The sequence below is a fragment of the Dendronephthya gigantea genome, unplaced genomic scaffold (genome assembly GCF_004324835.1).
Source record: "Dendronephthya gigantea isolate DGI-Jeju-01 unplaced genomic scaffold, DenGig_1.0 000058F, whole genome shotgun sequence".
Lineage (NCBI taxonomy): Eukaryota > Metazoa > Cnidaria > Anthozoa > Malacalcyonacea > Nephtheidae > Dendronephthya > Dendronephthya gigantea.
The window spans coordinates 14959-29293 of record NW_021163068.1 but is presented as its reverse complement, the minus strand read 5'-3'; the positions used below and the strand labels follow the sequence as shown (position 1 = coordinate 29293).

General features: G+C 39.8%; 2 protein-coding genes across 3 annotated transcripts; one reads left to right on the top strand and one right to left on the bottom strand.

Annotated features, from left to right (window-relative positions):
• The first annotated feature begins 2450 nt into the window (after positions 1–2450).
• On the top strand, positions 2451–9708 carry LOC114529891. Of its 2 annotated transcripts, none has more exons than XM_028551464.1 (5): positions 2451–2714; positions 5057–5782; positions 6631–7000; positions 7433–7485; positions 8362–9708. In XM_028551464.1, exons 1-5 carry the CDS (start codon positions 2637–2639, stop codon positions 8707–8709), a joined length of 1575 nt encoding a protein of 524 aa, XP_028407265.1. In that variant the 5' UTR covers positions 2451–2636; the 3' UTR covers positions 8710–9708. The 2 variants fall into 2 exon arrangements, with proteins under 2 accessions (XP_028407265.1, XP_028407264.1); XM_028551463.1 differs by having other exon boundaries at positions 6631–7066.
• On the bottom strand, positions 9645–14327 carry LOC114529890. Its single transcript, XM_028551462.1, has 3 exons — positions 12966–14327; positions 11268–12427; positions 9645–10762 (listed from the first exon to the last, which is right to left on the bottom strand). The coding sequence occupies exons 1-3, from the start codon at positions 13616–13618 to the stop codon at positions 10083–10085; spliced, it is 2493 nt and encodes an 830-aa protein (XP_028407263.1). The 5' UTR covers positions 13619–14327; the 3' UTR covers positions 9645–10082.
• Between the last annotated feature and the right edge of the window lie 8 nt (positions 14328–14335).

Here is a 14335-nt window from a genome sequence, read left to right as displayed (position 1 = left end):
GAGCTTCCGGGCGAGCTTTCTAGAAGCCGTCTTGCAAAGTGTTGTAAGCCGACGAGGCAAAGTTTTTCGTAAACTTGATGAAAAAAGAATGCGAAAAATTTCGTCACATTCTTATATTGGTCATATTTTGAAACCTTTTTCGACAGCTTTATTATATTTCCCATAGTTTCTAACGGCAGTTGGTTATAACGCGTAATAAACTTGCTATATTGCCGGTTTTCCTGAGTTTCCACTCGGACATACTGGGCAAATTGAACTGAAGTCCCATTGGCTGATATTATAGTTTTTATGAAGTAAAAAAATCATGAACTCGTTAAATTTGAGAGCTGCGGAACTAAACATGTTTTCCTGAATTCCATTTTAGGGATACGAAACTTCGCATGACACACAAAGAAATAACACGGAGGCTTCTGCTGGCGAGAAAAGCGTAGGTACGTTTATTCATTTTCTCACGCTGCCACCCACGTGTTCTCGACCAATCAACAACGTTGTTACGTCCTGCAACGGGCTGTGAATTTCTGTGAAAATTCCATATATGGTATCTTCAACGCCGAATGGAAAGTAATCTTTTCAGCTAACCACGCTGTGACCAACCACATTAGTTTGCTTTAACGATAAAGCAAATCATTAAAAGGCATTTCGAAAAAAACACCGCCAAAATATAAGTATGACTAGAAATACAAGAAAATTTAGCAGTGTAATCATTTGAAATATCACTGATATATATGGCTGTCAAATTTTCGAAAGTAAACGAAAGTGAATATAGCTTCGAGAGCGACTTACTGCGTAGGCGACGTAATAATATAGACTACTGAAGTTCAATATTGATTCATTGAACGTTTCTTTGATGTAAATATATCCTGTACAACATTTATTCACCTATAGCTCCGACGGGAAAAACGTCTAACCTACGAGTACGCGGGCAACGAATTTATTTCATTTCCCATTCGAAATGAAATGAATTTGTCGGTCCAGAAGTAAATTGAATTCCGACGTGACTACATGTTTAAATGACGACAACTGATCAAAGAGTCGCACGGCAACGTTTGCACATTGCCGTTTCCGTGAGAAAGCGTTTTTTTGTATGTTTTCTCAAGCAGAACTACATTTGAAAACGAATTAAACTTTCCCCGAAAATGGGGAACTTAATAGATTCGTTACGCGGTCCCGCAAACTGATAAAACACCGAGATTCTTTCGACGAGATGTCTGCTTCTATGAATATATAACAAGCTGTCGGTGCGCCAAAAGAAAACGAAAGAAACTTCAAATGCACCTGCGTACAATTTGAATCAAATTTGATGCATATTCATCGGGCCTGAATTCGGTTTTTCTTTCGCAGAAGGCATCAAAAACATGTATTTTGCTTTCGTTCTTTCGAGCGAGCCAAAAATAGAAATAACATAGAACCTCGTGAAATATGAAGGTGACTATAGTTTCATTGATGTCACTATGGTTTCTTTGGCGGGAATGTCCTGGAAACGAGATTCACCACGGCCGTATTGGTAATTAAAATTCCCTGCGTACACGCAGGTGCCTCGCCAGTCATAAATGAATACGTTATTAAGAGTTAACTCATATCCGTGAATCGCTTATAAAAACTGTAACTTTTGAGCCGAAAGAAAGTGTTACTATACTATTGCCCGCGCACCAATTTCCAGCGGTTATCCGTTCTCGCCGTGTACCATCTAGCCGGGATAAGAATTTTTCACAATTTCCATCATCGTCACAGCAGACACAGGAATTGTGTGTTTAACAATAAATGTTCAAATTTCCGTTACCATCATTATTCGTATGTGTTCAAGTATATCCTCAGGTGAAACTCGACAAAATGAAAGTCGGGAAATGTGGGAAATTGTTTGCCTACTGTAATCTTCAATGCAAATAAAATGAAATAATTCATTGCAACCCGTCCACTGAAAAACATGTTGACACAACGAATCAATAATAATTCGTATAGTAACCCGTCCATGAAGAAATATGTTTACACAACGAATAGCGATTCCATAGTAATTGGAATTGCAATTTGCTTTGAAAGAACCGTACGCGAAGGAACATAGAGAGATCTTGCCTCTAGAATAGTTTACAAATCGTTCAACAAATTGCTTTTGAAAGACATCTTGTGAGTTGTGCCTTGTGCAACAGTATGTTCGGCAACTGCTGTCAGTTGTTTATCACTTAGCCAAATTCATTGTTAGTTTGTTACGTATGCAAAATGTTTTTGGTCGGTCTTTGTGAAAATAAAGTACTTTAGTACTCGAAGATCGTAGACTGCATAAAAAGTCTTCATATGTATCGCATATACTTGTCGCTTGTTTATTTCAAACACTCTTTAGACATTCAAAGACTCTTAGACATGCTTTATATTGCTCGAACTCTACAATGTGACCTTCATTGTTTATATTTCATTCGTGAACTGTCGTCAAACCTCGACGCCTTGGAATGCAACAAGTGTCGGCGTAGACAAACACGTCACGGGTTGTCCTGACTTCTCGGGGTTTCGTTAACTATGGCAAATAAGGAAGTCCATGGCACATAAGTTGCTCGCAAGACAACTTTGAAGCTTCTGAAAAGCAAACAAACTTGGAAATTGCTTTTTTTCGAAGCTGGGATTCAAGCGGTAATCTAGGAAGTCAAATGGCGCTTACTTGGAGCGACGCCGAGGTTCCGTTGACATTATTCTTGGAACGGTTCAATCTGCCACAAATTGTACAGGTAATGACAACAGCAATACGATGTACTTTATATAATACGATGAATACTTTATAGCATAGGTCATTCTAGTCTATACGCTTGTATTATTCGAATGAAGCGCTCAAGCAAGGTTCTAGCTCGTTCGATTGCTGCCATGGTGTAAGATCAGCCATTCATGCTTAGAAATCATAAGATGTTTGGATCCAAACCGCGTAACTCTGGTTACATTTTTGAACTCTTTCAAGTTGCGTATCTACCTAGCTCTACTCCACAACCGCTTTGCAACTTTTTCTCGCACGGCGCATCAGACAACAACAGACGCTGTGATATTATGTACCTTGAGTCGTCGAAGCTTAATCTCAATGTGTTATATTAATCGTTCTATAAATGTTCGGCGGCCATGGTCAAATACCTTCGTGTATACATAAGTTGCTATTTCTCGCTGCCTCCTTTGCTTGCGACATCTACTTCTTCATCTCAGCGCTCGATTTTCGTCAATACCAACGTTTCTTTCAATGTGGAATCGACGTACACTGCGTGTTTTAGATTTGTCGTACCAAAATAGCAGGAAGAGATGCATTGCTTGCCTTATATAGCTATAGGTGCGAATTCTGTACTCGTTCGAAGTACAAAATAATACACTTTCGTTCTTATTCTCGACACTGTCTGGACTCTGAACCACTTTCTTGGAAAGATGTCTGTAGTATTGGAAACAATGGTGAAATATGTTCATAATTATCCGTTATTTATAGCTAATATGTTATGCTAAAGTCCCGGTCAAACGAAAACTAGAGTTCATGAGAGTTGCAGCTCTCGTACACTCTTGTGCACTCTTGTCAACTCTCATCCTCGTTCGACCATCGCACGACAGTTTAGAAAACTCTCGTGCAAACTCTCGCTTCTCAACTCACATCAACTCTCGTTCTCGATTGTCCAGTGCTTTAGTAATGTCGAATAGTTGTGGTATAAAGGTAATAAGCCTGTAAATTGGGTTTAAATATTGTGGTAACTGCATGACCTAGCTTGTGACTGACATGTCAGGGTATAGGCGCTGTATTGGTTAGGTATGGTGTAATTTCGTATATCCTAGTAGATATCGCATTTGAAGATCGTACAAGGAAACGATATAGATCTAGACTATATCACACCGTCGGAAATGACTTGTTTACGACACTTATCACTTATGGAAATCAAGAAAGTGGCGATTGTACAATTTCTCTACAACAAATTTATCGTCACCCCCTACACAACCTTAATCAATCAGATCGTATCGATTGTCTTTTTATATAAGTTGTCTTATCATGCAGAATATATTTAGAGTCGTGAAATGAAAGAGTGTACATGATTTTATAAAAATACGTCCAGACTGAAGAAGTGATAGCAACAGAATGCGAATCAGGAATCAGTAATATTATATACTATTTACAATGTTTAAAAAAACTACAGACCTTTCGACTATCATCCCACGTCCCACGTATATTTATCATATACCTTATAATTTAAATCTTCCTAAACCTTAGTGGCTCGCTGCTTTTTACAAAGTAAAAACGTATATGGGCTTAAATAAAGTATAAAATATGGTCATTCTGGCGCATGAAGTAGTAAAATTGGCTGGCATTTGACAAAGTGAGATAGCTTGACTTGGCGCAAAGTTAGACAAAATAAATTGGTCTGGCTTTTGACTGAGCAAAAAATTCTGGCATTGAAAGGTTAAAATGGGTCAGACAAACTAGGTCTGACATTGAACAGAATAATATTCTGGTAAGGTGCAGTTTGAATGACATTTGACAGAGTAAAATGTTTTTGCGAAGGGCAGAGTGAAAAGGTCATAGTCTACCACTTGACATATATAATATGATATATGATTCTGAGATTCTAAGCAAAGCTATTCCAGTACACATGAATACACATGTATTCCATATTTATGATAGATAATGATAGATAGAAATAGAAATCAATTTATAATAGATAAAAATAGAAATCAATTCTGCAATATTTAATAGATAATACCGTATATCATTACTTAGGAAACTAGTCGAAATTTTGTGATTTTGTTTAGTTATAAAAACTATAGCTCTGACATAAATTTGAAAACCAAACTAAAGAATAATTCAAGAATATAGGGATATTACATCAGGTTGTTTCAACCGAGTTATAGATTTTCATTTTAAATACTATTCCCAGTCCCATTTTAGATCACCCAGATAGCTTTATCGCATATATTGGGTGTGCTTCTATGTTGACACATCGCACAGGTCTCTCTGGGCACGTAACTAGTGATAAATACTACCATAACATCACTTGAGTGATCGCAAAACCTTTATCCAGAATTGTTCAACTGTATCTTTTTCCTTCGGCAACAGATTAGCGAAGGAGCGTATGGAGCCACTGACGAAACAACACTGGGTCGAGGGCAGGAGCTCAATCTTCACGCTCTAAAAGACACGCAATATTATCTGGGAATCACCGATATAGGGGAAGAGATATACATCCCCTTAAACTCGCCCCACAAAGTCCAGGTTTTCGTGGAAAAGTGTTTGGATGATTGCAATACTCCTATGAGGGCATGTTCAGTATTTCCGAGTAAATACGCATACGTTCGCTTACCAAACGGCAATGGAACAAAGGGAGACGAGGAGGGGGAAAAATTGAAAGCATTGTATTTCGACAAGGATAAGATGAAGTTAATCTGCCTGGACAGTCGCGGTTGTGAAGTCACTTTGGGTTTGGATCAGTTGAGCGAACTCATTGTTACAGAAAAGCACAAGGATACTGTTTTCATTGCTGAAGCACATGACAAATTTTCACTTCCTTTTACTGTGCAGTTTATAAAGCAAAGCAGCTCGTCTGGGTACCTTCCAAGAGGTTTGATACGGGTGAGGAAGATTGTCTTAAAACAAACCGTCATCGCAACGTCTCGTGACGTGGAAAGCCAGTCGATATTAACGTTTCCCAGCACGCTTGACGTGACTGTATTCGCCCCGCTTGAGGCGACTGGCAGCCATTCACAATATCGTAGTTTATGTGAGGATATTAACAGCAAGATGAATCTGACAAAGGTGAAAGAAAACATCGCGAAAAATGAAGGGGTAAGTTCTAATACGATGCATTTTATGATACTAAGAACCTAGTGCAATAAAACTCTTGGAAACATTGTTTCTTTACTTAGTTTTACCGAGGAAATTACTCGCCATATATAGGCATGAGCTCTATCGTTCATGAACTATATATAATATCAGAGACTCCTCCCTTCTCAACTATCATCTCATAAAAATCTCAAGGTCATAATCTAAATGTATTATTAGCATCATAAAATTGTTGCATGGATGTTGTTGATTGAGAGGAGTACATTTATTTCATTAATTGTACTGCATTACAATTAATGATTTTGCCAAAATAAACAAAATGGCGGAATTTACTTGCACACAAATTGAACAGTCCTGGAGGAACTAAAAAAGGCCAGAAAGTTGAACGAAAATACTAGTTTAAATACTAGTACGAAATATTGGATAGAATGTTATAGGACTGTATTTTGACAAGAAATTATCGTGCTTGCATTGAATAATTATTATGTTCTAAAAGATTTCGACTAAGAGCCTGTTTACATGGAACGAGTTATCGGAAGAAAAAATGAACTTTTTAAAGTTATTCAATAGTGTTCTCTTTGATAGCGATACAGAAATGCACCATTGTGAACCAGTGATTAGATTTTCGGGTTGAAACTTCATAAACACCAATTCCTACGATGTTGGATAAAACCATACAGCATTTATATCATAACAAGAAACTATCGTGCTTGCATTGAAAATTATGCCCTAAAATATTTGCTTCAAAAATTTTACGATTTTATCATGTTGATGCATGGTTACCGTAATTTATATCGTAGTTTCTGCGTGGATTGAGATTACATGGGTAATGCTTGTTTGTCGTTTTCTAGATATACGATGACGTTGAAGCCGCCGTCACGGCTATCCCATATGCAGAGTCATTTTTCGGCAAACAACCCGCGGTCGAAGCTAGCCCCACCGAGGAGGAGGATGAAGATTATCCCTTGGACGATGGAGGATATATTGATATGGAGTCCCTATTCCAAAAGAAGGACGAAAATGATGAGGGGTACGAAAAACCAGCTGAAGGAACGTGTAAGCTAGAAAGCCCTGTTGGCGGGAAAAAAAGTAGCACGGTTCCCAGAAACCCGAAGACTCCTTTTAATGCAAAGTTTTCTACGTTGCCCGTTACATCACGTTCTCCTGGTTTGCCAAAAAAAGATGCCGCTGACAGCACAAGCCCCATAACGTCGCCCAAAGGTACTGGGAAAGGCAAAGTAATCGGTTTCATTCAAACACTATCCAGGAAATTAAGCGGTAGCTCAGGTGTGTTTTGGTCAGCACTTGCTTGCACTCGCGCATGCGTGCGTGTCTAAGAGCCAAGGCAACCTTGAACCCAGGGCCTTTGCATGTTCCCTCACATCGTTTCTCAAAATCCTCGGTTCGAGATTCTTTTATTTATTCCTGCACTTTGCCATCATTTTACAACATAAAATTTACATGGATTTTTCCGCAAACGACAAATTAGGCAGGAACGGCACGACGGCTAAATGCCAATGCTGCAATTTATAATACATGTCATTAAAACAGATTAAAAAAAACTAAGGCTGTGTTCAAATTGAGTTCATCTAAATCTGTGGATGATTTTGGGGTGAGGATCTATTGATGAAATTGGATATTTTGATTTTCTAGGGCTGTCATACTCTACAACACCTCCGGCAGACACCGAAAAACGTCAGGAAGAGGTAGGGTAATATATTATGTATATGTACTTCTGGTTGCAAGATTGCCCACGCTTCGTAGTAGGTGCTTCGAAACCCCAGTTTGTAGAACTAACGGCAAACATAAGAGTTTCATACCCCGTCTGTAACAACTTTATATGACGCAGAAGAGTTTCAGTTCCTAAATTAATATTTTTGAACTATATAGGCTGTTATACTTTGCTGGTATCTCTGTTTTATGTAGACATGTTTCATGGTATATTTCTGTTTGTACTATCCCTAAACCGTACCCTAATCTTTTGTAAAATCATTGTAATTCAGTTTTTAACTGCAAGATTGCATAGTTATTAGTCTTTTTCCCGTATAGGTTTCGGCCCGTATTTTTCGCAGATCTCCGAAGTACATAAATTTCCAATAAAGAAAATTAATATATTAAATTGGAAACTTTAACGACATCGAAACAGTTTAATGTCCAGGTTGCTAATAGTTTGAAAAACTCTGCATTTCAATACCATCGGCGACTTAACCCTAAAGTCGTCTTTCTCAAAGCGTCTTGTTTCTAATAAAATGCTTAAATCCTATATCTAAACCATTGCCCTGTTGTATGAAAGCTGGATAGCGCTATACACCGGATAGTGATTTTTTCAACCGTTTTAAAAATTCTGGAGAAAAAAATATTCTTATTTGGAGCTAGCAGTTATTGAAGCGAACCCCCAATTTAAGAATACCAAGGTTTAATTCAAGTTGTACCGAACAACGGGCAATTATAGAGCGATTGCAAAAGGCCCTTTCCGGTGGATAGCGCTATGCAGCTTTCGTACAATCGGAAAAGGGACTTTTGAAGCACGTTGGTTAAATGTGTGTTTCTCTTGAGGTTTATAAATGTTTTTTTTTGTTCAGGATGATTACAGTGACGATAGCGATGGTGAGGTTTATGAAGCGCCACCAGTCCCTGTTCCCCCCATTTCCCCTATCGATTACAACGACCGTTTTAAACAAACGCGCCAAAGGATTATCCAATCTAGCCGCAAGACAGAGGATTTGACTGTCCATGAGGTCAAGACGTTACTGGATGACCTAAACTTGGGACAGTATAGCGAAGTTTTTGAGAAGGAACAAGTGGATGGTAAAATCTTAAAAGAGTTGGACAAGGAAATCCTTCAGTCCCATTTTAAGATGACACCGTTTCATGCTCACAAATTGATCAAAGCTATCAGCGAAAACTGGCGACCCACGATCACAGATTGAAGGGGAACTACAAGATTGCCGTTTAGGTTGGGACTTGTCAAGACAATGATGACAACACAATAGGGACCTTAAGCATGTAGGACGGCAACACGACCTTAAGCATGTAGGACGGCAACACGACGACGACGTGGTTGGAATACTCCTTTGAATTAATGTTATGGCAAAGCGTTGTTCTATATTATCAACTGTACCAAATTAATGAGATATAAGACGTTGAAAACATCCTGTTTACGTTTAGGGACAATTCTATTGAGTCTAATTCAGGGTAGCGCTCACTGAGTCCCGAAATGCAGACGTTTTACATAGGACGTAATAAACGACGTTTTGCCGTTCTAAACCGAACTCAGATCACGTCTAAAATTCCCATAGGTATTTAATAATTCATTTCTTCTCAATTAAGCATTGTATTTATAGCTGCCGTCGTCGTGTTCCCGTCCTATATGCTTAAGGTCCCTAACAGCAGAAGTAGAACGACAACAACACAATATTAACAACAGCAACACAACAACAACAATAGCAACAACAACAACAACAACAACACAGCAACAACACACAACATCACAACAAACACAAAAGCAACATTCTAAACTTTGTGTCCGTGTTGCACATTTCATCTGTATGTAAATATAATTTCATGATCAATAATTCACAAGAATAATCACGATACATTTAGAGAAATTTAGGCGCAAGCATATTAAGATCTTTAGTCTCTCTTTATATCTAATGGACGATAATTATTATTGTAGATACGTCCATTGTTTGTGTATTTTCGTCCAATGTATACCATTAATCACATTAATCCGCTTGGTTCTTTAAAGATTTCTCTAACTACAATGTGCCTAAATATTCTTCGTTGGCGTATAACGTCATTAGGCACCGTCCTGGTTGATTCCACAGTCGCTTCTGATGAATGTACCTGTTTTAAAAATCAACCAAGCTGACGGTAATTGTAAAATTATTGTACGTGCGCTTGTGCTAATTTAATGTAAAAAAAATCGATGAGACACTTGTTTGATGTTGGGTATAACAACTGTCAGTCGCCTTACGCTGGTTTAACACACATTCATCCATCAACGCGATGAAATTCGGACTTTTGCAAACAAAACCAGCTCAACCTTGCTTTTTTTTGCGATGCCACCTACACTTCGCCTCTTTTAGCATTTGCATTGGCTTATTGCGCGAATTTCGTGTATTATAATGCGCGAAAGCCACCTAATGAACGAAAAAAAGTTATTACCGATATTGACAGTTAATGTTTCTATTCTATTCGGTTCTCAGTGAAAATTATCTCTATTTTTGTGTCACCTGAACTGTATATTTCATGCACGAAACTGGAGTTTTCCTGTGAAATAAGGGCAATGATATTCCATTGATTAGGTTTTCCGTTTGTCTGCTGCTAATTTCGGCCGCCAACCGTTGATAAAATTGAGCAACTTCGTGCGATGAAAAGAAGTCATTTGAAGGTCTGTCAATTGGCTCTCCTTCATCTCCTTCAGCAAACACCCGTCTATCATTTCATTCTCAAACGTCTCTGCATACTCGGCCATGTTCAAATTCTTCAGCAAATCAGAGACCTGGCCAATGCTGAGGCCAGATAGATCTAAGGGAATCCTAGCCACCAAGTCGTATGGATTTTCATCGTGACCTGGGAACTTAGCAGTCGTAGGAGAATTCTTCTCGTGTACCGTCGGCATTGCTACGGGTCTTTGAAACGGCTCTTCGTACACGCTATCTTCATTCCCTGTTTGTGGAACAGCGTACTCGTTGTTTTGGCCGAATTTAAATTCTCTCGGTAATGTGTCAGAACGTTTCTTTCCCCACTTGTTCCCTGGACGGGGACTAGAGGGTACTGCAGGAGGCACGGAGGGCGATTGAGGGTAATTGCTGGACACATTTGGCTGTATTGGGATAACGTAATTGGGATTTTCTATGGGATATTTTTCCGGCCATTTGGGGGATTTCGGGGGAAGGTTAGGGATATAATCTGTGCCAGGTTGGTGATGGTTCTCTTCGTTCTGACTAGTTGTGCGAGCTTCTTCCGCCATAGAACCACCTTGAAAAAGCAAATATTACATTTAGACAGGCACTAGTCAAATGTGAACAACAGAACTTCCATGTTTGTCGGTAAACCTATAAAGCCGAAGCTACAAGGGCGATTTTCGTCGGCGGTTTTTTCTTTCTAGCGTATGTTATTGAGTATATTATATACAAAGTTGCATTATCTTAGCGAAGTGAAGTAATCTACGCTCTTGAATACATAATCTGGGGGCGTGTATACATAAAATATCATACAATACGATGCAATGCAATACAATGCAATACAATGCAATACAATACAAAGGAAGGCTATACTACGATGCAACACCAGTGATTTAGTAATAATTTCATGTGCAGTAAATCCCAAATACACGAATTCAATTCTTGAGATTATATACGAGTAGAGTTGGACCAGGCAGTCCAGGTCCAGGCAGGCTGGTGTAAACATGGCATAAATTTCTGCAGGTGTAATTTTCATGTCGCGTGCACTTTCAGAAAGATAAATGACTGCATCAGCTTACCTTGGTCATTGTTGGGCGTCTCGTGCAACTTTGGCCGTCCGTCACGCGGCGGTAATTTCGGAGCCGCAACAGCTGGTTCGTTATTTTGCAGATTTGCCTGTACGTCGGTTTGTGGAGCCGATGGTGAACTCTTTGTGATGGTTTGTTTAGCCTCGACTACAGGAGCATCTGTTTCATCGAGTGCCTTATCAAGGGGCTTGTTAGTCGTAACTGCTTTAGGCGGGGGTTCATTCGTTTCGGCTTCTTCGGGTTTGGACTTTTTACCCGGGGGCAGGGAACGTGGGGGTCGAACAGGGATCTTAACACGGCTCTTTAGTTCAGCCACCAGCGGTGAAATTGGTTTATTTTTTATGGTTGACACAGAATCTGGGGCGGGTTTTCGCAATTCCACCGGTGGTTTGTTACTCTTCGAGTCCGCGTGATCATTGGTGGTTGCTGGTGGTACAACTGGTAGTGAATTTGGGGTATTTATAGGCGGTTTCACAGGTTGTTTAGCCTCCTTCGCTTTTGGCTTTGGGGGATCATCAGGGTTACTGGCGTGTGCCTTCGGAGTAATTGGGGTGTTTATTGGTGGCTTTACTCGTCTCACCCCAGGACCTTTAGGGTTATTTACATCATCTTCAGTTGATTGCAGTGTAGCTTCAGATAATGTTGCCGATGCATCATCTTCCCCCCCTGGAGGAGAATCTATAGCATCGTGTTCAACATGAGATTCAGAATTTGACCGGAGGGGGGCGGTTGGTGTTGGTTTCGGTGGAGTTGGGGGCATACTAACAGTTCTAGGCACTTGACGCCTCGGTGGTAGCGCTGGGGCGTCCGTCGCCTGTTCCACGAGGACAGAATGTCTGAATTTTTTCACGATACATTTCCTTATTGTGTCGTAGTTATATTGTCTTATTGCGTTGCGACGTCGTATCATCGTCGGCTCGAAGCTGGTCATGAATTTCGCAACGTCAAAGCGTTGGTTGAGATCGTCAACGACATCGGTGTAGTGCTTGGCACCATTCGCAAAGCCCTCCGCGACGGCGACCTTTATTTCCAAATTTTTCGGGATTTCGTAGCAGAATTTCAACTCTGGATCGCTCGCTACTGTTGTGCTGATGATTGTAATATCCTGTGTCTCGTCTGTGATGTTGATGACAGGGGTCTTCGAAATTATCCTGTTGAACAAGATTTAGATGTGTAAGATTTCTACAGCGGCGTGTGTGTACGAGAGACTGTCAATTAGCGTCAGCTATACCACGTAGGTCTAAGGAAGAATAGACTCGAAGAATCGCCCATGTATTTGTTGTGTCAGGCCCTTTAAGGTTCGTGAGAAACGCCTTGGTTTCGCCGTTTAGGGATTAATATCAAATTATCTCTCAACACACGATTTTATAAATAAAATATTGTAGTCTGTATTTGATTTGAAATCGTGTCGCCGCTTGCATGAGCTAGCAACGTACAAAACTCGAAAGTCATAATAATGTTTAGAGCCTATAGTAATTTCATTTGGGGGAAAATTTTTTTCGACTTGATGTTTGTTTTCTTTGGCATTAATCCATTAAACATCAGTAAATGTTGAATACGGACATGTCATTTTACATACAAAGACTATGAAATATATATTTATTGAAGGGTATTGTCTGAAGTGGTACGTTTAAGCGACTTAAATCAATCTTACAGTATTACAAAGCAGTGACAGTAAATCCTGCCTACCTCTGACATTCCATATCTTCACGAATCCAATCGGCGTTTTCTGCGAATTTCACTCTTATTGGAAACCCATACTGATGCGTCTTCAGTTCGTTAGCTTTGTATTTTTTCCAATCGAGAAGCGGTCTAAATCTCGCCGAGCACGTATAAGTCAGCGTGGATTTCTGTTCACTATGCAGATTAAGAACGTGGACTTTTGCCTTATCGGGTTTCTGAGGTTTGACGATGTCCAGTATTTCCAACAGTTCCCCTTGCGCCGAGGAGTTGAGGTCTTCGTCCGTACCATAATGCGCTTGAATCACTTCCAAGTACTTCACGGTTTGGTAGAATGATGCTAAATCGGTCACGCCGCACGAGTCGAGCTTACAGTCACTCGTTTGAGGTAGAACCTGAAAGTCGTCCGGATAGTTCAAAGCGACAGCGAACTCGTTTTCATTTTTGTCCTCACCGACGAGTGTTCGTGATTCTCTTAAGGCGTGCAGGGTGAGCACCTCGCCGAAACCTAAAGTTGGGCTGTTTGTCATCGTTCCATCGTGACCACGCACGATTTTAACCACTTGTGGTAACGGAAATTCGGTCAAAAATTCCGACAAGATATACGAATCATCGCTCCAAGTTATCGTGTTGAGCAGATCGTCTTCCCCACGGGATACCATAATATACAAAACAACGGTATCTAACTTACTTCACAATTAGCTTCACTGACAGCTATATAACGTAATTTTTGTTTCACACTTCCTCGTAGCGAGACGTTGGTGTGTTTGTTTATGGATCCTTACAGCGCCACTTGAAGTCGTCGTGAATTCAGATTGTTAATTTAAAAGCCTAATCCTTAAGAAGTTGTGTACGGCAAACCAACCGTATTTTCTTGTTTACTTAAAGAGGTCGAGCTCAATGCTCGTCAGTACTTTCCAATTTATGCAAAACCTTTGGATGATTTGAGTCCGGAGTTATTTTAGGCGGAAGTTATAAATGAAATCTTGAATCACCTGCTTACTGGTAACTCTTTTACCTTTTCATCAATATCCTTCGCGTGAGCTTGTATTTTCAATTTCTCTTGTGTTTACCATGTGAAGACTTCGCATGCCGAATATACTCCGACAATGTTCCACACAAATCGCAGAGATTGTGAAATAATTGACTACATAGGCAAGTCCAAATCTTTATCGAAACAATTAAAGTCGCCACGTCTTCCGTGCTTGGCAATGTTTCGAATCAGTAGCTATTTCGGCTTTGTGATTCGCTTCTGCTAAATCTCACAAGGCTTCACGTCGAGACAGCAAAATATATTGGATGCCAAAGGTATACTCGGTAAAATGTCAGTGTACATAAACAGCTAGCTAGTCAGTTGAGACAGTATTCTTCTCACACGG